Consider the following 25322-nt stretch of genomic DNA (forward strand, 5'->3'; position numbering starts at 1 on the left):
TGGTATAAAATAAAAAGACACAATAGTCAAACAGAAAGTCTTACGTAAGTCTATAAGTGTCCTCCTATATGTACTGCATGTTCTATGTTAGTTTATGGGTCTCGGCAGTGTAAGCTATACTGACTGGCAGGGCTTAGGTGCAATTACACCCAGACTCTGCACTCCAGGTAGCTAACGAGACAACCACACTGTAAGCATCTCTAGAAAGCAGCAGCAGCAGCACAGACACTTCGGCATGTGTTTGAGAGAGAGAGACAGAGGAGACAGAGGGAAAAAAACTCCCCAAGACCGTAGGAAGGCGAATTACGTAATCGTGGTGTGCGATTGGTCGGAGTGGCGCGGTAGGCGCACACGCACAGATACTAAGATCCCCCGTATAGCCTTAACACGCAGACACACACAGACACACAGACAGAAACACACAGACACACACACAGACACACACAGACACACAGACACACACACAGACACACACAGACACACACACGCAGACAGACACACACACAGACACACACACAGACACGCACACGCAGACAGACACACACACAGACAGACAGACAGATACACAGACACACACACAGACACACACACACAGATAGACACACACAGACAGACACACAGACACAGCCACACACACACAGACACATGCACACACACAGACACACGCACACAGACAGACACACACACACACAGCCACACAGACACACACACAGACACACACAGACACACACAACTCGCTACCCCGTAGCCACCCCACCAGCAGCAACTCTGTGATGTCGCCAGCGACAAGATTCCTTCTCAAGCTGGGAGACCATTCGCTGCCCCCCCCCCAAAAAAACTCAGTTTTTTTACTAAAAACTGATTGCTTCACTACTTGCCCATCATTCAGGGATTTTCATTCCCCAGGCAATGTCCCTCCCGCAGTAGCACCGCCGGCACACTCAAACCATGCCGACAACCAATACGCTTCTTTTTTTGTTGACAAGGAAATTGTTGTAAATTGTAACAAATCAAAGTATTGCATTCACGCGTAAGTTTAAATTTCACGTTCTTTTATTGTCCCTTTGTAGCTCTGTGGGTTTTTTTTATTTCTCGCTCTCCCTCCCTCTCTCTCTGGGTCTAAATAAATATAGGTCTAAGCTCGGTATTGACGTAGTGTGTAAAATGTATCTGTGTGTTTACGAGCTTTCAATTTCATATTTATAACCAAAAAGGTCTCTCCCCACACAGCCCCCCCCCTCTCCCCACACAGCCCCCCCCCTCTCCCCACACAGCCCCCCCCCCTCTCCCCACACAGCCCCCCCCCCCTCTCCCCACACAGCCCCCCCCCCCCTCTCCCCACACAGCCCCCCCCCCTCTCCCCACACAGCCCCCCCCCTCTCCCCACACAGCCCCTCCCCTCTCCCTCCCCCTCACATTCCCTTTCGCCCCTCCCCCGCTCCCTCTATTCCCCCGCCTCCACTTCCGCTCTCCCGCCCCTCCATTTCCGCCGTACCCCTCCCCTCAACCCCCCCCGCCCGCCCCAATTCCCACCCCACTTCTATTTCCGGTCTCCATCTCCCTTCCCGTTCTCAAATCCCCCTCCTTCATTTCCGGTGCCCCCCCCCCGCCCGCCCGCCGTACACTGCCATTACGGCACGCGCGCGCCCGTTGGGAGGGGCGGGGCTCGGATTGGGTTGTGGAGCTGAGGGGAGGGGGTGAGGGTCCAACCTCCCCCCTTTTAGCCCCCCCCACCCCCACAAGGCTGCTCGCGTGCCCCCTCAGCCGTCACGCGACTACGAACCCGCCAATAGCGTCGCGCGGACACCGCAGGAGCGGAAGGGGAGGAGACTTCGGCATGCGGGGGACGGGGTGGTGTGCCGGGGGATGAGGGGGCGGGGGTTGTGGAGGGTTGGTTGAGGGGGGGGAGGGGCTACGAGGGGGGGGGATGGGGGGGAGGGGCCCGCCTCATTATTGTCGCCATTACAGCGCGAGTCGTGGGCGCTGTGGCAGGGACGGCAGCGCCAGGCGCCTTCACCACCGATCCCCCCGCGTCTCTCTCGCTCGCTCGTTCGCTCTCACGCGAATAGCGACGGCGACTCGCGAGGGCGACCACAGCGAGTCGCCATCAAAACGGCGGCGGCGGCGGTGGCGGCGGCGGAGTTGAGAGGAAATTGATCTCGCCTCTCTCTTTTTTTTATTAGCCGTCCGTGCTAAACCTTTCGCTTGTCGAATAAACACACAGCCGTAGTAGTAGTAGTAAACCAGTAAGTACTAACTAGTAGCAGCAGCAGCGGCGGTGGTTGGTTGGTTGTTGGCGGTAAAGACTGGTGGACTGCTAAAAGCGAGGAGAACCAAGAATTCCTGCCGCGGGGCCCAGAGTCATGCACGGAGCATGACCGCCGCAAGCTGGGTGGCAAACGGCGCCAGTTTGGAAGACTGCCACTCCAACCTCTTCTCCCTGGTAAGCGAGCCGGGGCGGCCGTGAGCGAGCGAGCGAGAGAGAACGAGAGAGGAGAGAGAGGAGAGCGACAAGGCGAGCGAAGCCACCCGGGCGAGCGAGCGAGCGCCGTGTCCACACGCGCAGAGCCGCCGCCGCCGCCGAGCGAGCTCAGAGAACGCCGCAGGACGGAGAAGCGGCGGGGAGGGGAAGGTTTTGGTGGTGGTGGTGGTGGGGTGGTGGTGGTGGTGGTGGTAGAGAGAGACGGAGACGACAACGACGTCGAAGGACGGCGGTAGACGAGAGAGAGACGGGACGGACGGCGGGAGAGTCCGCGCCGCTAGAATTACCGCCCCGCTTCTAGAATCATTACAGCGGCCATTTTCTTGCGAGTGATAATTTATTTTATTATCGTCATCATTATGTTAATTTTTGTGCGTTAACATCTTTTTTTTAACACCTATTGTTGCGACGTTCGCTCCGTCGTGCGAGGATTTACTCAGTGGGGGGGGGGGGTGGTGGTGGTTTTATCCCCCACCCATCTATCAAACCCCCCGGCGAGGTGGAGCTAGCTCGTGGGGCTTCGCGTTGTTTTTCTCGGGGATTCTCACCCCCCCCCCTCCTACGACCTCCCCGCTCTTGCCTGGATGCGCTGCCGCCTTGCCGTTGAGGCCTCCCCGCGGGACGTGTAGGCCCGACCGCCTCGAAACCGATGAGAGGGCCTCGTCTCGCCCCAGGCCGGAGAGGGTGGCCCACCGCCGGCCCTTCCCCCCGTACCCAACTCTCTCCAAATCCACTCCTGCATTTAAAACTATCGCAGTTTTAGTTTTGTGTCTCGTGAAAGCTCTCCGTCAATGGTTTAGAGCTTTTGTGCATCGGTTCACTTCGTCTGGCCATTTGTCTGAAACGGCGGGGAGACACGATAACTCGAGTAAAGGTGATCCAGTATGAATGGAACTTTCGTGTAAAGTTGCCATGATATTTAAAGACTGTGCCTATCAAAAAGCGACCAGATTGGTCAAATCATTGCTTACAACTATGGAGTTACAAAGCAGAGCAAAAATGACAAATTGCAAATATGCTCGACTATTTGGTTTCCATACTTATAATTTAATACTTCCGAGAATAAAACTCGCGTACAAGCAGAGCGTCACAATCCATTCCAACTATCCTAACTCCGACTTATTATTTCGGGGGTTGTATCGGCCCTTTTCTACTTCGTTACTACGGCGGCCCCAGTCTTGTGGTCGTGTTTGCAAACGAAGTGCTGTGGGAACGCGTACGTGCCATCTACCAATTATCGACTATCTTTGCCTGGTGTCCTGTGGTGTGCAGAAGTGTCGGTGTGACAGCAGCACACGTCATTGGTGTACGCAAGCCGTGGGCTGCACATGCGTGTTCTTACGTTAGTTATGTTCGCATGTACACGCGCGCATTTGTGTATTCTCAACACAAAACTCGCTTGCCCGAGTCTTCGCCAGACTTAAACGAGTGCGCGTGGATGTACTGTCTAGGTAATGTCTGCCAGTGCTTGTGTCTTGAGCGTACATGTGTGCATTTGAATATGCATGGGATGTGATGTGCTCACAGTGCATGTGTGTATTCACGTGTGGAGAGTGTGAATGAGTGGCCGTGTGTGCTCCTGTTGTGAGTGTTCAAGTCTCTTAATGGTGTGCGTGAGTACAGTAGCTTCATCCGTCGTTCGTACGTAATGCGTGTTTGAACTTATTTCGCACCGTACGTTGCCAACCGTGCTAATCAGAGGTGTAGAAGTACCCCCGGTCGTGCACTCGTTTGCATGGATAGGTATACGTATGTGTCGGCGTGTCTTCTGTGTATGTACCCGTGTACCTATACGCGAGTCATCTGACGTGCGTGCACTTTTACCAACCAAGATGTGTACACGTTTGGCTACCTACGTGCGTTGTGCATTCCTGCACGTGTGCACCGTACGTGCACATGTTGGTATTATTGGTTCCTACATCTATGATGATGTTCTCATTTCTACACGTGTCTACGTAGCAGCATTGGCAAGTTTGCATGCTTTCACCTTAAGTTTTTCAGTGACGGTTTAATATGAATGCCGACATGCATCTATGTACAGTGTGCAGCACACGCATGTGTCCCGCTGCTCATGTCAGTCTGCGTTCGTGTAGAAATGCATTTACCACGCACACACAGCACTCGCACGCGGTGGATGAAGGAATTATCATCTGCACTTCTGTATGGTTCACATGCCTTGTGTCCTATGCGTGAGTCTGCATGATTTTCAGTGTTGCCTTTCCCCCCTCCCTCCCCCTCCCAACTTGTACTACCCACCCCAACCACCACCTTACAGGCTGACCTGACCGGCATCAAATGGCGTAGGTACACCTGTGGCCTTGGGGCCTCGGGGCCTGTGATTGCTGCGCCCGCGCAGGAAGACCCCATCCTGCACAGCTTCGTGCGCTCGCTGCAGACCAACCTCCTGGCCGTGTGGCGCCGCAATGGCAGTCCGGGCCTCAAGGAGCTGTGGGTTTACTGGTGGGGTGATCAGCCCAACCTCGGGGACGTCATTCATCCTGAACTTAGAGGTGAATGCACAGGGCTCGTAGCCCTTGTCCAGATGGCGAGCCATGCGAGTCGATCTATCCCAGAGTACCTCGTGTGCACGTGCATGCGTTCACAAGTACACAATCCAATGCACACCTATTGCACCCCTTGCAGTGCACACACCACCTCGGTGTCTATCTGCGCACATTCATCTACGATGACCTATCTGACTGCTCTGTGCTCGCCGAGGGAGTGCGATTTTCATTGGACAGACAGCCTCGAACAGATTGAATGCACAGGTGAAGTGGCATTGACAAGTGCAAGAACCGTTTGCATGAAGTAAACTGAACATATTTATTTCAACAAATGTATTAAATTACGAATTTTAAAAGTAAGCAAAAAAAAGGCGTATCCTCAAAATGGAATTATCTTCACAAGTCGAAGCATTTTCTTCGAAATATTTACGCTAACTGAAATAGGATACATTCATACAGTACTTTCAGAAGCTATAAGGGGCACATTCTGACTTGTCAAATGAAGTACTGTGTGCCCACACAGACGCACAGAGGTGCAAAAGTGTTGGCACAAAGCAGGCTTATATATGCATACAGATAAAGAGGCACGTAAAAAACATGGTTGTTTTGCTGTCACCTGGGTGAACTCTTAATGACATCCCAAAATCCCACGCACAGCGGTAGAGAAAAGCAGATTCACATACTGACACATGCCGGGACATGCAAACCTAACTGACACTGTCAGATGCAGTATTTAGAGAGGAATATATATATGCCAAGAAGAATGACATATGTACTTGGACACACAGATTGAGAGAGAGAGCGGTTTGTGCACAGTCTCACATTGAGGCATCCGTGCACATCGCACACCCGTAAACTGATAAAGGCAAAATGGCATGACAAACTGACACGGGACGACACATGGACGAACTGATAGATAAACATACAGCTAAACAACCTGGCCAGTGCATTACTCTGACTGGCGCCTTGACCGATGGATACAGGTGCTCATAAACTGGTGTTGCGTGCATCTCACAGACCGCGCCAATACGTCCACACGTAAAAAGTCTACACTAAACATGTGTGTTTCACTGTATGCAAATTTCATTACTTTTATCATGCCGAGCTTTCTGAAGTAGGGTTTTCCACCATCCATTTTTTTTATTTAAATGGGAAAAAAATAGACCTGGTTCGACTTTTGGAGTGTCATCAGCAGTGTGGCGAGTGAAAACAAACAGCATTAAGCTCATTTTGGCAAAAGCCTTTGCATACCCATGGGTCTCATTCGGTGCAGTAAATAAAAATTGTACAAAATGTTATTTATGCATGGGTGTGATGGATTTATTTTTCAACTTAATTACTCCATCTGCCATTGGGTTGAATTTTTAGCTTTCAACTGTTCATATTTGTTTTCATTCTCCTAGTTCCTATTTATGTTTAACTTCTTTCGCACCATGCGTAGCTAACTGCTAATCGGAGGTGCTGGGAAGGACAACAAACTAAACTCGGAGCACTTCTAAAGAAATTAGTTTTCAATCTAAATGATTAAAAGTGCATGGCTCTGGTGGCTTCCTAATGTCAGAAGGAAGAGCGTTCCAGACGGCCGCAGAAGCGCATCTGAAAGCGGTGCTATGCAGTAAATGTCTTTTGTTAGATGGTTTAGGCCAAAACCTTCTGTGATTTCCATGTCACTTCAGGTCTTCACAGAATCCACCCATCTTTGGTCTGTTCTCCCTCTGATTTGTTCTCTCACTTCCTGTTTTTCAAAGCACTTTGTTTCATAATATAACAAGTTTGTTCTGACCACATCCACAGTCTCACCTCTTATTATCATGCCCTGAACTACAGCAACTTCTGCTAATGTCTCTTTATTTGCGAGATGTTCTTGAAGACCGTGTTTGCAGAATATTCTGCAGGAACTTCATTGCTGTGGTTACCATATTTCCTTCATGGGAATTGTTTTACCTGTGCGTGTTCCATGTTTCTGTACCATCAAGAGGGTTGGTCACACTACCATCTTGTTAACATACTGTATAGTGTTTTTGGATTTTGAATCCTACAATGGTGTTTTTTTATCGCATGAAGATAAAAATAGTAGGCATCCCTACAGCGTTGGTTTAACCGGCTGCACTTTGCTAATGGGGATTGAGAATGTGAAAGCTGGTCCATCCAGATTTGCCTGCCGAAACGAACGTGGCTGAAAAAAGAGTGAACCAACAACGTTGGTGCGTCAAAAGCCATTGAATCGCCAATGTATTGTTAATTTTACTTGGTGAAAACAAAAAATGCCCCTCTTTTCTCCTGAATTACATGCAATTCACCACCACAAGAGCTTACGGTAAACTTGTGCGTGGTCGTGACGTTTTGCTTTGAAGCACCACAGTGTTTGTTGGGGGGGGGGGGCTCTTGCCCACATGGCATCGGGCAAGCCTCGCTATCGATGAGACCAAGGAAGTCAACTGCTCCTGGCCGCTTAAGAAAAGTCCACAGGACTGATGGGATGAACATTTGTATTATTTCAATACACAAATCCACTACGCAAGGGACGTAATGCGCGTTATGCATCAAGGCTAACTTGCATTTGTTGCCAGTCAAAGGCATGTGCTGTAGGAGGAGGGGTGCCACTCGATACGCAATTTATGGAAAAGTGACGTTTAAGTTTATTGGATTACACCCTCCACTCGATTTGTTACTTTTTGGTGCTGGCAGTCAACTGCTGAAAGTGTCCTTCTAGTCAATTAATATGTACAGGTTGCTAAGGGTCCCCTCTTCTTTACATATACTCAATGTTTCCATACTATGACTCTGTATTGACTGGATTGCATTGTTCAACTCTGTATGTTGAACTTCTTTCGCACTGTTCGTAGCCAACCGTGCTAATCGGAGGTTGAGCAAGTTGTACATGTTGAGGGGCTAACTTAACGTGCAGTGCTTAAGTTTAACAGGTCAACGAGCAAAGGCAGGAGTGTGTGACCTTGAAAATAGTGAACTTGCTTTTTTATTTCATATTTACATTATGTTTATGAATGAGAAAATATCATGCATAGCAGATGTACAGTATATATATGCATAAAGTGACAATTTAAGTGCACAAAAACTAGACATTATTATGACAATGCCATATATTATTTATCCAGGCAAGCATTATCTTGTCACAACAGTTTGAAAGAGGATTCTGCATTGCCACTTTGGTCTTTTCCTTATAAAATAAGCGCCGTTTTAACTAAAGGCGATAAAAGCTCCTTAACTACTTTTAGGGTTCCGTGTTAATGTCCCCAAGGCAAGTCGAACTAGACCACAAGGTACCTTTAGGGTTCAGTGATAATGTTCACGGTTCAGAGAACTAGGCTATAAGGCATCTTTCAGAGCTTTCTGGTGCATGGTTATTCCCCGAGGCTCCGAGTCAAGACTAAAGCAATGTCACTATTCTTAGGGTAAAACAGAAATCAGTAGTATCCTAGTCATAGGGACCATCTATATATACGCACACACATAGTGATACGTGTCTAGTGTGAAACTCTTATCTGAGCAATCTGTCACCAATTAAGTAATTAACACTTAAAAGAAAGGCCAACAGGTTGGCCCGTTTAGTTGAAAAGTCCTCACTTTGTGCCACTGCCAGACCTGTTGCCAGCTTCACCAGCCAGCCAGACTTTTAATCCAGACATCCTACTCTATAAAGACATCCAAAAGAGCCCGCGGGCCCTTTCAACTGTACGGACAATGGGCTGCTATGTTTTCACACCCAGTCTATCCAGAGCTAGACGGGGGTAGTCGGGACGCACGGCCCGGTCAGCTGGACAGCCAATGGTGCCAGGCCCGCCTCTGGAGTAAGATGGAGGAGGGTGAGCGAGGGCAGGCAGCAGCAGCAGGCAAGTCAGTTGACTGACGCTCGCCAAGGAAATATGATCCGCGGTTTGGTCTGCTTGTTCTCGGCTGCTGGATTCCTCCCGCCTTTGCTCAGCCCAGCACAATCACCACCTCCACCCCCACCCCCCACCCTGAACTAGCTGTGTACTCCCTAAGGGCAAGCTGTGTGGCTTTTTTTTTCTTGCTGCGGTGGTAGTTTTTGTTTGGTCACTTGCATGCACCGCTTGCTTTTGTAGTGGCTGACCTGCTGTGTGATGCACCAAGTAGCTGAGATATGGGATGCGCTGGATTTGTCTATAGCAATTGTGAACCATGGACACACGCTGGGCAGGTAGAGTGGATGATCAACTGTAGGATAACGTGGCTGATAATACCGATACGCCAATAGTATGTGAACATTCACCAAAATACTTCCTGGTTTGCTTTTGTGCTGCTTAGGCCAATCCACTGCACGCGCCTCGGACGCTCTCTTGCGCGCCACAGTCTTTGTAGCGACACCACAAATGTGTGTTGTGGCATCGCCGTGGCTGCAGCAGCAGTAGCAGCTGCTACTGCTGCACTCACTGATGAGGGTTCTGTGTCGGTGTGACGACGCCTTCGTCCTCTATAACAACACCACGTGTGGGTAATGCTTAATGGATAGCAAATGACTTGAGGTGCGAGTCAACACACACTTAGGGTCTGTCAAATGCACCTCTGGATAAGAGCTATAGTTGTTTACTCTATCAGGAACGGTACATTACTGACAAGGACGCATGTGGATTGTTAACAATATGGTGTGAAGGTTGCCTTACAGACGAGAGCTATTGTAGCACGTGACTTTAATGCGAGCACAATGTTGTTTCCTGCCCCGAGTTGAGTCGTGCATTCTCCGGTAGAAGGCCATGGATTTTATTGAACTGCCTTCCCGGTGGCAATGGAAGTGCTTCGACAAGTTCACGTCGTGAAAAGAATTTGGCTTTTTTGAGGTTTTGAGAGCTCGTGTGTGGTGTGTTAAAAGAAATAGAAAATCTACACCCTTCACATGTTGACCTACAGCAGCTCCTTTGTGTGTGTGTTGTGAGAAGCGGACTTATTCTCACCTGATGGATCGTACGCGCCGCTTGATGGGCTGTGATAAATGAGCGTGCACGCTACATCCTCGCGGGCTTTTTCCCTCCCTCCCCTCTCCTCCCTCCCCACTCCCTCGACTCCCACCAACAATCATCAAATGCTGTGTCACGTTATCGGGTTGCCACCGCCCGCCCCACTCTCTTGTTACGTTATGTCACTTTTTTTTTAATCCTTGATCATCTGGGAGCAGTAACCCCATAGTCTTCGGGAGCTAAAGCAAGTCATTGATTCGATGCGTTTCCTGGAGCTTTATTAAACTAACGACCCCCCCCCCCACCCACTAAACTTGATTACTACAACGGTGTCTTCTAGTACACGTGCTTTTCGAGCCGTGGCGTGAAGCCATGCCCGATTGGTTGCCAAACGGCACAGGAGCGAGCAGAATTGTTTGTATGATAAATAGATGCGGCCACCCGCTCTTGCATGTGTCATTATTTAGAACCGTTTAGTCGTTTTGAATCTTGAGCAGCGACAACTCCCGGTTGTGTTTATTGAAAGTAAAAAAAGCGGTTTTAAGAGTGCTCATTCTGGTCATGAATTGTGCGGGGAAACGGAAGCTCGCACGTTTCGGGTTGGGGGGGGGGGATCGAAAGACGCGGAAGAGAGGGGGGGGCGACTTCAGTGTGCATCCTTCACCTTGGTGGTCCTTGTTGCCAAATAAAGAACCTGTTTTTAATGTGGTGTTCTTGTGCTGGATTAGCGGATGGTCCGCAAGCGATGGTACTGCACATGACACGTGCGTTTGGCTACTGATCCATACATCCAGTTGATTCTTGTGGTTCAAAAATATGCATTTTAGTAATAAGCACGTCACACTTTTCCTCTCGACTATTAAGGGCTTAGCGGCAAAATCCATTCTAGTTCTTTGCCTGCCCCCCCCCCCCCCCCACGTTTGTCAGCTTTTCATTGACCAGCGTGGTGGAGTATGGTCAAATAAGCCTCGTGACCCAACGCAGCTCTGAAGTCCTCATCCAGCATTGGTTCGGCAATCGGTCGGTGTGCTTGTACAGTCTCGGTATCCAGCATAAACCCAGTAATAAATGGACCAGCAATCCCCGGTTTAGCTCTCCTTGCTTCAAGGTTCCGTGTGTTTGTGCAGTTGTACTCCAATGTGCCGTCATTAGTACTCGTCGCGCCTAGCAGGCGAACGTGTCTGCACGCTGAGTAACGGTGTGTGGTGTGGAACATGCGTCTCCTTATGTAAGGTTATGTAATCGGGAAGAGTTTCCTTTCTCTGCTTTTGGCTCTGTAAATTTGCAGTGCGGATTAATCAGATCTCTTGATAGATGAAAGCCCCTTACCCCTAGGCGAGACACACAAGGGGGGGCCTTTAAAGATAAATGGATATCAGTCTGGGGTGATTTTGTATGAAGTGGGTCTATTAGTTAGCACTCTTCGTCAATTGATATTAATATAAGTAAAACAATTTTGTTTCTTTTTGTGGTGTCCCGATAGTTGGCAAGCGAGGTCAGGAGATGGCGGCGGCGGGGGGGGGGGGTATGTAATGGTGTTTGGATAATGATGTGTTGTGTGCAGGTATTCTGTCAGCTTTGCGAGAGAAACCTATTGTGTCATGAATCTTTTGGAAGGGGACTTGGGAGTGCAGGGAAGACGTATAGGGGTGAAAAGTCATGGCTATACAATCTGTACAATACAGATGCCAAATGGGCAGGGAAACGGTGAATATATGTGGACCTTCTAGGATTTCATAAATGAAAAATAAATATGCAATAACTTGAATCTTTTTTTTAAATCTCTGGTTACAGCTGTGCTGTTGGTGTTGTATAATAAGGAAAAGCTCTTTTTGGAGCAACTCACGATCATTAGGGCAACGCAGTTGTGCAAGTTACGCTCATCTTAAAGTGTCCAATGTAGGTCGAGTTACAAGAGTGAAGCAGCATTGACGAGCCGTTTTTCTTTATCGTCGTCGTCATATTTCGGATGATACAATCTCGAGGGGGGGATCGGTCTGAACAGTGTCGTGTAATTGTGACTTGCAGACGCGTCGATCGCACGGCTATCAAGGCTCGGCTGCTTGCCCCGAGCGTGGCGTTGCCCGCTGCGACGAAGCAGCAGCGAGTGCCCGGTGGTGGATAAGGTCGCAAACATTGTGAAATGAATCGTTGCGCGTGCCCATTTTTTTCCCTTCCCCAAACGTGTGTTCACAACAGAAACGGTTAGCAACCAGTAAGCAGGTTTGAAGTTGGCCAGTTGTTGGTGGCTAAACTGGTTCCATTGGTGTCCTCTCTTTTGGCTACCCCCCCCCCTCCTCCCCCCTTTCGAAAGCCCCGAGGCTTTTTTAGTGCACGAGCGAGGTTCCCTAGCGACAGACGATGAACTCAAGTTCCTTAGCGATACAGAATGGCGCTGGGGCTTTCGTTTTGCATCCTGTAAACAAGATGCAGTTTTGTTTTTACCAAGTCTGTCCACATTGGAACGGAGCTGGTCATTACTGACACTTTGTATGAATGCAGCTTAAGGAGGGGGGGGGGGGTTGGGGTGTGTGGCGGCGGGCGGGCGCAATGGAATGTAGTTGCCCAAACCGGCCCCACGGGCGAATCCCATTCTGTCAGTCTAATCACATGGCTACCTGTGTAACCAATCGTGGGTACGGAGGGTGCTACTGGTGGTGTAAGATGGCGTTGCTCTTCCTAAACCTCACGTGAAGCCCGGCATAATGGGAGAGGCAGGGGGCCATGTGCCTTCGTACCGGATTGGACGGGGCTTAAAAAAAAAAAGGTCACCATTTAATTTGGTCAACGTAGGATGCTGGCCTCACTCGTGTGATTTCTTAAAGCACTGGTCATTCGCACCCATATGCATGGAGCGCTTTGAGCATAAACGAATCGGATTGTCTTGAATCCATGCATTCCAGGAATGCAAGTGCATTTTTTCCCCCAATGTTGGTGCGTTGTGGATTTTAACTTAAAAAAACACAATGATTGCCACCGCCTTCTATCAACGACGGCTACCGACGGCCATTGTTCGCAAGTCTGAAATTTTGTCTGGTCAGTGCTTTTAAATACCCTTTGTCAATCATCCAGTGACCTTTACCCCACGTGCTCCGTTAAATTGTCATTGTTTGAACAAGTACAGATTTTTATTTATATACTAGACTTTTGCCCGTCCTAGGACGGAAGCTGTAATATTTACAAAACAATTGAGCAGAGTATAATTGTATCTTGTATAAATTTAATGGCAGTGAATCTTGCACGAAAGAAGTCCTAAAAAACTTCACTGCAGTTCACTGTAGCACTATTAATGGCAGTGATTCTTGCACAAAACTATGCCCTAAAACACCTGACTTCATGTCACTGTAGCACTGTATATAACTGACCTTTAATTTGTTCAAATTCACTGCTCTGATACTTTATTCGATTCTGCTTTTGGTCGCTGAGGTGGAAATTAATTGGAATTCGATACAATATCTGGAAAATCACGGAGATATGTCTTTTACCATAATGTAGAAGCATAAATTAGACTTACCTTTTGTCTCAAGTGCTGAAGAAATAAATAAAGACACCAAATCCACTTCGTCACTTTCAATAAAGAAACGTCAAACTTAAAGCGAATTTGCGAAAAAATATGTCTTTCCTCTCGACCGTCGGCGTGTTTGTAAAAATCCACCCGCTCATAAATATTAATGACGGGGCGGGGGGGGGGTGCGGCATGTGGAGTGACGTCACGCGCGGGACACACAGACATTCTTGGCCCATTACAGTAGTAACTAGTATTTTGCCTGTCCAAGGACAGGAGTGTTGCAGCAAATGTAAAACTTGCAAGTGAAAAGCAGACCGCGACGTGATATTCATTGCATCCATTCGTGTGCAACTTGTAAGGCCGCGGTGACAGACTTATTTCATTTAAAGGTTATAATCCCTTGTTTATCATGACGTCCTTTTTCATTCGATGTCTCAATAGCGTTACGGAGGTCGCGTGACGTAGTGAGGGTTGTCAGTTGATGCCGAGGGGGGGGAGGAGGCACCTCGTCCACCCCCCCCCCCATTTGGAGTGACGTTACCCGCTAATTATTATTCATGGGGGGGGGGTTTCCTTTTTGGTGGACGTCACCTGTTCATAATTATTAATGAGGGGGGCTGTTCGATGTGGAGTGACATCACGAGCGGGACACAGACATTCTTGGCTCATAGTAAATGATCTCCTGGACTATGAACACGGTTTCTTTTATGTCTGTCTCGTAAACCCAAATCGGGGTCTTCTCCAAGGTGAATTCTTAATTTCCAGGTATTTATTTTTTACCCAAACCTGGGTTTTGCCGCTTGCTTTATAGCTGTGTTTGTTACAGCATAACACCGTGGATTAAGCACACGAGGGCCCTTTGTGTAATTTATTGAAAGCAAATGTGTATAATGCTGTTTACGGTTTAAAAACGGATGCTTGCTGGATTTGCGCGCTATTCTGCCGCTCTGCGTAGGTTACGAGTTCAAATCCCGGTTGGGGGTCGATTGGGCCCATCGTTCATCTGGGGCCATTAGAATACGCACTGCTTTGTGGTTAAGTCGGCAAACAAGTGGACGGAGAGTCGTGTTACGGACGGGGAGAGTCGTGCGTGAATGTGGAATTTCCACAGCTGGCTCCTGGTGGCCCAGTGGGGGGCAAGCTTTTCCACAGTGCTCTTTTGAGTAGGAACACTTTAACAGTTTATTTAATAGTGTTCTTTGTTTATTTAACTAGGTGAGGTAATACGCCTGTTTTTTGTAGGTGTGACCTGGTGGGTGTAAATACCAGGGATTCGTGTAGAACTTGGCCCAATTTAATGTTTGGCGGGAATATGGCTTTATTTCAAGTGTTCTGTTTGGCTGGAATGAATGGCCATAAACTGACTCTGGTGTTGGTGTTGCAGCAAGGGAGAAAGGGGGTGGAGAAGTGGGAGGCGTGTGGGTGTGTGTGTGGTGGGAGCGTGCTCTGTTGGGGGTAGAGAGTGGGGGGATGGGAAGGGGTGAGTGGAACATCGACTTGCAGACTACAATTGTAAGTGTGTGTCCATCTACTGTCTGTGTTCTTCATCGGTGCTTGCGAACAGCACTTGCCCCAAAAGTCTGTTCAGGCTATACGGGGTGTAGACGGGGGGGGGAATTATTGTCGTACTATGTGCCTCTGTAAACAAGCATTCATTGCAAGTTGCTTAAAAGTGCACTTAGCCTGGCACAGTACTGTGACGTTACTGGTGTGCCTGTTTTTTCCCCCAGCCATCTGTGTTGGTACGTATTTGGTTGTATACAACGTTTGTAAACACGGTAGTAAATAAAAAATATAAATACATGGACAAATCACCATATTGAAGAAAGGCTATTGTAATGTAATTTATGATAATGGCATATTATGACCCTAGTCTTTTCAAAACTAGCTCGTGGCATTTTGAAATACACACAGCAGTTTTGGCAATTCCCTGTCGACGCTGTTGGGGAGAGAGGAGGCTGCAACGAGGTGTTCCGAAAACTTTTTTGGCCGCAAGTGAGAAAAGTGCTCTGCGATTCAGCCGCCACAGGTCCAGGTGCTCGCTGCGTTTCGTGTTCTCACTTTTAGCGTTCTCTCACTCCCTCCTTTGTGTCTGATCGGAAATATCCAGCCTGGAGCCATTTGCATGCAGTCAGAGGGCCTGGAATGTCAAACGGCATTATCCTGGCCAAGTACACAATGGGGGCCAAGTGGATTGCATAAATAATGTCTCTTATGATCTTGGCTTCCATTGTGGATGATCCCGGGGAAGGTCCTTTTGCTTTTTGCATCGGACAAAACATGAATCAAAACGGGTGAAGTGGGGTTGCGTGGAAATGCACGATGAGGTCATTGGAAAAGCTGATTTCAAATAAATAAAAACCAAGGGGGGGATTGTCTGCGCCACTGTGGCGAGATGTTAACTACTGTTGTTAGCCTGCTATGGAGGAGTGCGTGGGTTCGATCCTGGCCCTGACGCCTGCTGTTGTAATTTGGAGTCTGCATGTGTCTCGCACTCCCCGTGGTCGCGTGGATTTTTCTCCGGGTCCTCCGTTTTTTTTTTCCCTCCACACGTTTAGGAAAACGCGTGAAGAGAATTTGGTTACAGCTAGAAAATTCCGCGTGATAAGCCACTTCATTGAGCTATAATTTGTGATAGCCAGGGCTATTCTGGAAAAGAGCTACATAGCTCAGTAGGCCTTACCTGATGATACAATACAAACATAGTTTAGTACAGGCAGCCAGGTTTGCCTCGTGCTCGTGTGCATTTCAGGTCTTGTGACCTGTTACTGTTGCAGCAGCAGACGATCTGCTTTCCAACCAAAACACGGGGGCCTGAGCAACACCCCCTTGGCATTTCCGCCGACAGCTGAACGTGCCGGCCACCGCTGGTGGCTGCTGCTGCTGCGGGCGCCCCGTTTAAAGCGACGTCTCCCTCCCAGTGGTCTCCAGAATCTTGCAATTTTCAATCGTGCACACTTGCAGAATGCGGATTTGCGCTCAGTAATTTTTTTACACGTTGCGGAATTTTTATTTTTTGTGTTCACGTCTCTCCTGCAACTTGGAAAGCAAGCGTGCTTTTTTGGGACGAATGCATCCAACTTTAGACTTAATTACTTGGTCTTGCCAAGTGCATACTTTAACCTTGTTTGCTTTAGGCAAAATAGACTTTTGCAGCTATTGTTGAGCTATGGAATTTCAGATTGTTTTTTTTTACAGCTAAGTTTTGTGGTAAATCTGGACATTTTTGGTTATGGCCTATGATGTGGAGATACACCGACTCGAGATGGCAAGCAATAGCATCCCAGAACCACTAACAAGTGGCGAGCTTGCCTTTGCAATAACCACTCTCACACCGTCACCTGTGGGGTGTGCTGAGAATTTAACCCTAGGATTACAATATTCGCTTCAGTTGGCGATCGCACAAACCGCACCGTTCACGTGAATTGTTGCCGCGACGTGCCGGATTGTTTCATCGGTGGCCGCATCTTTGTTGCAAACTACTTTCCTTGGGTGTTAGGTGGTGAATTTCTGAAAAGCACATGCTGGTGTTGACAACCCACTTGGGGGTAGGGGGTGGCGGGCTGTAAATTGATAGGCCTGGGTGGTAAAATAGTCCATAGTTCAGGTGGATGGCACCATTCGTTCTCGTTGCCTTGGTGGTTGTTCATGGCGCCGCAAGAACAAAACATCTGTTTTGAATCCTGCGCCCACTCGTTAGCTTTTGCCGCGACAATGAGGGATTTTAAAAAGGTGGGGGGGTGGGGGGGTGGGGGCCGTTCGATGCACGCGGCGTAACGAGTGAAGTGCCGCGAAGAGTTTTGCACCAATAACGCCTGCGTGCGAGCGAGCCCGCGTGCGCACGCACTGCCAAGGGCTACTGCAATTTACGGTACCGTGCCATGTTATGAGAGGCATTGACTACTGAGCAATGTAGCTGTTGGTAATTTGCTGCCAAGTTGGATGACATAATCAGCAGCATTTCCCCCCCCCCCCTGGCCCCCCCTCTCACCCCCCTACAATCCCTTGCCCCCTACCACGCCAAACAGATTCGGCAGCCGGTACGAAAATGGATTAGGACATAAATAACGGCTTTACAAGGCTTTGTTCCGTGGTATTTATTCTGAAATAAATTTTGTAGCGCCATTGATGTCCACCGTGTCGGCCGCACACACTCGTTTGCAGCCGAGCCTTAATGTCACAGGCGTTGCATGTAGACGTCAGGATCGGAGTATTTGGAGGAATACTGGAGGAATCCGATGAGCTATTACAGCTTTTTCACAGATGTCCAGTCGGGGCGGGTCCAAATGTTACAACAACGAACACTACAAAAATACGATAGGAGTGAAACATTTAGGGAAGGTAAGCAAATCACATCAAATATATAAAATAAAACTAAACTATTATTTTACCAGGTGAAGCCCACTGAGCTATTAGCTTAATTTTCAGAAGCGACCTGGCCACAAATGATAGTTCAACGAAGCGTCTTATTGTGTGGAAATTTATATCAACCAAAAACTCTAATCTAAATGCTTTGAAAGTGGCGAAGGTGGCTCACGGTTGGCAAGTGGTGCCACGGTTGAAATTGCAAGTCCATTAAAGTGAGCGTTGTTTGCTTTTTGTCGTCTTGATGGGGGCGATGTTGAGGCCTCCTTAATTCAATTGTTGGACACGATTTAAAAGTAAGAGCGGGGAATCAAGTCGGGTTCTTCACGATCGCTGACGGGGCAGGTCTTTTTCCTTGCCGCGGATAAGCAGCAAACTTGCCACGTCCGCAACGAAATGCTCGTTCCCAAGCAATTCTGCGTGCGTACCTGTTAAGCCCTTGACACTGCTGACAAATGGCAGCTGCTGCCCGTTTCTGGGTTTTTGCTTTGTGCTTTTCATCTTCTGCCGTGTTCAGTCCACTGCTGAATTAAGCCCTCGCCAGGCCTCGCCCCTACCACACTTCCACAATCCTCCCGACGTAACAAGCCGTCAAGCACCTGCACAGGAACATGAGTTCATCGCTTCGTCTCTTCGGTGGCTTCGCTCTCGGATGCGCTTCATTCTTTGGTCGCCACTCCGTTATAATCAGAATTTTTTTCAGAATCTTTATTTATCCTGGAGAAATCCGATGAGCTGTGAAGCTCTTTTTCACATGTGTCCAGTCGGGCCGGGTGAGAAAGTGACTACAACAACAATAAACAATACAAAAAAAACAAAAGTGCAAAGCATGGTGAAAGGTAAGCAAGTCACAAAAAATAAAAGTATATAAGTTCAAATTTATTAAGTACAAAGCCAATTATTGATAAATACCAATAGTGCCCATTAGTTTGTCATACCTTTTCAATGAGCGTGTGGAATTGTCACTTTTTCCTCCGATGCACTGCTGGTGTTACGTGATGACGCGCCACTTTATTAGCACACGCGGTGCTGCTGCTGCTGCAGATGAATGGTGGGCGGCGTACGCGCTGTCGACCTGTAAACATGCAACGCCATGTCCCGACCGTCGGCCCTCGCTGCGACTCTTAATTTAGAACCTCCGACACGCTCTACACCAACATTAATGCTAATTCTTAGCCCTGCATACTAACCCCTAACCCCCTAACCTTTAACCCTAACCCTTAAAAAAAATCAATGCCTCTGCTCAAACAAAGCGAGGGGGGTAATCCTCATCTCTTGGCAGCCTTTAAGCAAGAGGTGTAAATGCCACATTCTTGCGGGAGGGACTCGCATTTACTTAAAGTAAGCATGGTAATATTTAACACTCGTTAATAATATTTAGCCATGATATCCACCTCGTACTTAATTTAAATGGATCGAACCTGAAACTAAAACTCATCTATTCCAAAACTCTTAAAGTTTACACTTAACCACAACCCCCATGCACAACCCCCAATCCCCTAACCTTTGTGCATTGCTTTAATTAAATTGCACTTCAATCGGTTTTGTCTTTTTTTGGGTAAAGCCTCATGCTGTGATTTCTCATGGCCATCGGTGCCCCATGTGACAAACGAGATAAAACATTTGCGGTAAGACGGTCCTTTTTAGCCTTGACTTTAGCACGATCCCTGAACGTTGTCGTGCCTGGTATCCCTTGTGTTTTTTCTTTTCGTTGAAGTATCTCGCGCTGGCGGTTCACAGCCATGCGTCGTGGTGCCCGAAACGAAAAACCGAGAGGCACAAACATTTGCGATGGGACAGGGGGCGCTGCTGTGCAGTCTGTCGTGAAAGTTCTTAATCACAGATGCCGCCCCTCGCACCCCCCCCCCCCCCCCGCAAGACTTGCTTTGTGGTTCTCACTGTGAGTGCGACGTGCATTGTAAGCGCAAACTGCTTGGATCTGAATGGGGCCCTCTTTCTCTCTCTCTCTCTACTCTATGTTGAACTTCTTTCGCACAATACGTAGCCCAACCGTGATAATCGGAGGTGCGGGAAGTTTGTAAAGAGGGGGGCGTATTCATAATGAAGTTAGTTTTTGGGGTTAGATTGCGTAAATACAAATGTGTTAACCCACCACCACCCAACACGGCCAATTAGTAAGTAAGCTTTGTCCCTGCGAGTCTGTGTCTGTATGTACATATGTTGAACTTCTTTTGCACCGTACGTAGCCCAACTGTGCTAAGCGTAGGGAAGGACAACAAACTAAATGCAAAAAAAAAAATTGTTCTAAAGAAATTAGTTTTCAATCGAGATTAACAAATGCATCCCTCTAGTAGGCTTCCTCCTATCGGATGGGAGAGTTCGAGACTGCCGCAAAAGCGCATCTGAAAGCGGCGCGATGCGGTGACCACCGCCTTTGGTCGATGGCCGGCTAACAAGCCGCCGCCGAGGCGAGGATGACCGGAGTTCGCATGCGTACGCCTTGAGCAGGAACCATAAATTGACGTCCCCAAGTTATTGGATCGAGCTGATGGCTTCGGAGGACACAGTGCGCAACATCGCCTCTCCCCGAACCTCGGAGGAACACTCGGAGTGAACCCGAGTTCACGGCGTGCCATCGACTGCGGGGAGTGCACGCGGCAACGCCAGCCTGAGTTGCGTTGCTAATAAAGCGGTTGTCATTTGGGTAGGCGGAGGAGAGCGGGCATTTTAAATTACAATCGATAAGATCGGTAATCATTGACAATGGTGCGGTTAAAAAAAAAATTGTTTACCAGCTTCATCGGGGCACACACCTTGAGGATGCTTAGGCATCGATCTTAATGTTGGAGGCTCATAGTTCCGGAATCGGGGTCCCACCTGGGTTTTGTGCGGTGTATTGTTAATTCTTGAAGCTTAGCGAGCAGACGCATCTTTGGGGCTCTGTGTTCATGTTTGCGTTCCTCTCCTTTCCCTTCCCCCATGAACAATTGCACCATCGTGGTCACCACGGTGGCAGGATGTTAACTACCTCGCCTGGTATACAGGAGGTCGTGGGTTCGTTCCCGACCCTGACGCCTGTATATTTTTTCATGATCTCTCCGTGGTCGCGTGGTTTTTTTCTCCAGGTCCTCCGGTTTTTCCCCTCTGCATTTAGAATCAACGTCACACTTTTAGAGTATTTGGTATAATTTTCTACTCGATTTGGCCACTTCGTTGAGCTGTCACTTGTGAAAAAGAGCCGTGTAGCTCAGTGGGGCCTAACTTGGTAAAATAAAAAAAATAGTTTAGTTTTGGTAAGCGCCACTCTTAATCCCCTGCCCTACTCCCCCCCCCCCCCCCCCCCCTGGCTGTCGTGTCCCTGTCTCGCAAAGACATTCTTTGTCACGACATTGCTCAGCCACTCCGCGCGGTTTAAACGTTTGATAATGAGTTCCAAACATGTTTTACCGTTTCTTGTGTCGGTTACCCTCGTGTAACAATACAAAAATTAATCGATGTGATAATTGATTTGAACGCCCATTGAACTGCGTGGTGAAAATTCATTATTCTCCTCTGTACCATACTTTGCACCTAATTTGTTCTAAGCGACAATCCACCGCAGGCAGGTGTCATCGTCGCAGTCCTAGCTAGCTTTTACATTCCACTTCTCTTCTCTGAAACGCAGCTTCTTGACCTCCGTATCCTGCCTAACAAAGGTGCGGCGTCTTTCCCCCTCCCTGCACACCCCTTTCCCGTCAACCCCCGGGGGCAGACGCAAGACTGTAGCGAGTGGGGAGTAGTTTATAGTGGCGAAAGAGGGGAGATGGGTGGGGGGGGGACAACAGGAGATGGGGCTGCGTGCTTTTTTTTGTACAGACATTGCTCGGCATGGTGCAGGCACAGGCTTGGACTCAAACGTGCCTCGAGGTGGGTAATACGTGTTTGTATAAACATAAAAACACTTATTGATGTTGGTTGCGAAAGCCTACGTGTTAAACCGATTTATTTGATTGTCTTTTCGTGTACGTTGAACTTCTTTCACACCTTACCGAGCCAACTGTGCTTTATCGACGGTGCGGCGGGGGGGGGGGGCTACAACAAACTAAACCCAAAGTCAATTGGCTGATGACATCGTTAATAATATATTGAGGACTGCAGAAACTGGGCGGTTGTTCGTGCCAGGTTTCTGTGGTTCCTCTGCGAATGTGAGATTCCATTATGCATGACGACGCTGCATTAAATGTTAGCAATTCCTATTGTTATTGTTGCCTGGCCTTCTTACAACGCCTCAACAGCCGAGTAAACTTGGCTGTCCTTTATCTCAGGCCTGTTGAGCTAGAATTTAAGGACCAATATTATTGCGAGCCGGTTATTATTAACTTAGTGCTATTATTACGTCGAGCGCTAATCGTGGAAGCATTTTTAAGTGTTTTTTTTTAGAGCGACTTGCCCCATTCAAGCGCCAAACTTAATGTTGAACGTAACGCCACCGCCTACACCTGGTGGTGCTGTTGTGTTTTTGCAAGTGTCGATGTTGTATCGCTGTTGATGCGCTCGAGGATTAGCGGAAACAAAAACTGGAAATGCCACTTTTTTTATCCAGGTACGGAGTTGCTTGTGTTTTTAAAATAGTTTTGTAAATCCTGCAGTTTTGTTTATGGGTGTTGATTTAACAGAAGTGTCGGTTCCGTTACATTAGCGCGATTTTTATGTCTCCAAGGAACATTAGGGGGAATGCACTTTTGGCACTTTCACAGAGGAGCGAAACGCAAAGAAATGCAAGTGGAAATAAGTCTGACCATTTTGTTAGAAAGCTATTTTTTTTATACCATCCTTCCTTAACCCTTATCCAAACCAGCAACTCGTGCAGCCTTTCATCGCACGGTCTTCTAATCCACTCCTAGCCCGGTGGCGCGCACACCCCCTATCTAATCCCCTCCCGTCCACAGTGTTCCAGGATTTTGCAGCTTTCTCCTGGCTTGTGGCTTGCGACGTCACTCGATTTGCGCGCGACAAGCCAAGGGAAAAGCTTCCTCTCATGTGCGGGCTTTGAACACCCCGTGTGTGTCCCCCCCCCCCCCAGAATCTTTTTAATCACAATCTTTATTTAAGACCGGAGGAATCCGATGAGCTGTGAAGCTCCTTCACAGATGGATGTTGCCCCCCACCCCCTCTCGTAGCGGGGCCCCGCGCCTCGCCGAAATCTGCGCACCACTCATTTTTACGTCCACTGCAACATGACATCATCCGCAGAGTAAATTGGGAGTGCCCCTAAGCTGCTAGGTATGCACCCTGTGGAGTGCAGCACGGCGCTCCGCGCGATGCGACACACACGTGGGGCCCCGTCCAGTAGGCGGGAGGCAAAATAAAATGTAACCCCCCCCTCTCCCAACCATTCCCACCCTGCTCCTTTGTGAGACGGGGACTGTCACGGCCCATTTGCAACCGCGGCCAAGCAGGTTACCGCCGACCCACATTGCAAATGCGCGTACAGTGTAGACATAATGTAGCCAGGCCAGACTCCGCCAGCTCGCTAAGGCAAAGGGAGAATCGTGGTCTGCGGCTCCGATCTGGTGTCTGCACAGAAGATGGGAGATTACAAGGGCTTTAGGGGTCAAACCCTACAACGAGGTGTCTCCTTAGGGGGGCTTGCGAGCTCTCTCAGGGCATGCGTTAGGGTTGATTCGGCAAGCCCTTGGACTGGGTTTGTCTTTGTGACCTGATGCTCCGACTTGTCACGGCAGTTTAGGTATGCGAGGCTCTTTCGGGGATTCAAACCATGGATCCGTCACTCGTAGTACGTAATGTCCGTCGAGGTTGCGAATGTTGCGGCCGATGGTTGTGCTGAAAAATCGTACATTGTGATGTCAGATTGGTCGTATCGTGTCGGATTAGAGGGTGGGACCAAATGGGGATTGTTAAAGTTTGCGATTCGATCCCAGAATCGATTATTTAGTAACATCGCGGTGAGTGATAGCGTGCCTCTCATGCGTGCAGATGCGACCTAAACCCATTTACCTAAGAGTCAAAAAGCATTGCCTCCAACGCTTGGTGATGCAGTGTGTTTGTGGTGACATTATTACCGATAATAATCGATTCGTCATTCCATCCCGACTTGTATTTTAAAGAAAAGGTTAAGGGTTTGCGTCTTATTGGATAGGTGTGCATGTGTGTGTGAGTTATCGCGCTGCACTATGAACTTGGCGACCCGAGTTCGATTCCCGGCCATGGCCAACACCAGTGGCGATTATCTGTATCGATCCTGGACCTCCCCTAGGTCGACTCGGCCACACATGAGTACCTGGTGCAGTGTGTAAACATCGCCACTGGGTAGACAAGTGGCCGGGCGTGGAGCTGGCTACCCACCCCGTCGTGTGCCGTGCCGGCCTTCATAGGTGCTACTCGCTAACAACACTTGCCCCTACAGTCTTTTAAGGTTATACGGGGGATCTTCTTTATCTTTTGTGAAACTGTGGTACCTGGCACAAGTTTGTGGTGTCTTACTTTCCAGAGCGTATTTTAATATGGAGAATATGGAACCCCCCCCCCCCCCCCCGTATTAATAAAAGAATGCACAATAGATGTTATTGCTAAAGGCAGGAGAGTGCATTCCGTTACGGTATCATGCTGTCTAAATGTTGTTGAACAAAATCGCGTGCCATTTACCAATGTGGGTACTGGGAAATTCAACGTGTGATTCAACCTCTTCCCAAAAATGTCACGATCCTGTGTTCTCTAGGCAGGAGCGTTTATTCATAGCACTTCTGGCATGGTACCCACATTCTTCCAAAATGAGGCTGTCATTGGTATCCATATAGTTGATTTTTTTTGGTGTGTGGTCAAAGCAAGTAGATTTTAAAAACATTCTGGCGAGTGTCACGACTCCAAAAATAAGTGGCGGGGAATGCTCTTGATTTCTAAAATGTTGATTGCTTTCCACGGAGGCAATTCGATGTGGAAAGGGACTAAGAATCATACAAAGACAGATCCCAGTGGTGGTCGTCCAGCACCCACGCCCTACCACCTTTGTCTCCCCGTGTACTCATTTGAGGCCCAGTCGAACTAGACGAGGCCCAGAACTTTTTTTGACAATCCGTCACTGGTGTTGGTGGCCGTGAGCACGCACAGAACAACTCTGATTACCGAGTTCCTTGTGCAGCGTGCTAACCGCTGCACCACCGCTCCACACGTGCGCGCGCGCACGCATTGATGGGGGAAACTGGATAGTCCAATGCTACAGAGGTGGGGGGGGGGGGTGGAAAGTTGAGATTGAATTGTTGGCATTGGATGTCCAAAATAATAATCGTTATGAATAATGACGTGCAGTGGTAGCGGTGAGAAAATGTTTGCGTGGCGTGGTGATGAAGTGGCTTTTGGTATTGACATTGACTCGAGAAAAAACATTAATATGCTTTGTGACTTTATTTTGCACTGCCGTGTGAGAGTCGGACCCTTGCTATTATGGTATGGGGGGGGGGGGGGGAATTAAGTGAAAGGTATTTGTTGCATACACATTCATAATTGCATTGTCTGCCTTTGTCCTAACACCACCCCCCCCCCCCTCTTTCGTGAAGGGAAGTGGTAGGTTC

At 48.5% G+C, this 25322-nt stretch overlaps 1 protein-coding gene across 4 annotated transcripts in view; it reads left to right on the forward strand.

Annotated features, from left to right (window-relative positions):
- The first annotated feature begins 1944 nt into the window (after positions 1-1944).
- Positions 1945-25322, forward strand: part of LOC133348941 (mediator of RNA polymerase II transcription subunit 13-like) — an 82841-nt gene continuing 59463 nt past the window's right edge. For all 4 annotated transcript variants that reach the window (XM_061562088.1, XM_061562089.1, XM_061562090.1 and 1 more), the window contains exons 1-2: positions 1945-2443; positions 4758-4992. In XM_061562088.1, the coding sequence (XP_061418072.1) occupies positions 2375-2443; positions 4758-4992 (304 nt within the window). In that variant the 5' untranslated portion in view covers positions 1945-2374. The remainder of the gene's footprint in view (positions 2444-4757; positions 4993-25322) is intronic.

The sequence above is a fragment of the Lethenteron reissneri genome, chromosome 28 (genome assembly GCF_015708825.2).
Source record: "Lethenteron reissneri isolate LAM-NWPU_2019-01 chromosome 28, ASM1570882v1, whole genome shotgun sequence".
In the NCBI taxonomy this organism is placed as follows: Eukaryota; Metazoa; Chordata; class Hyperoartia; order Petromyzontiformes; family Petromyzontidae; genus Lethenteron; species Lethenteron reissneri.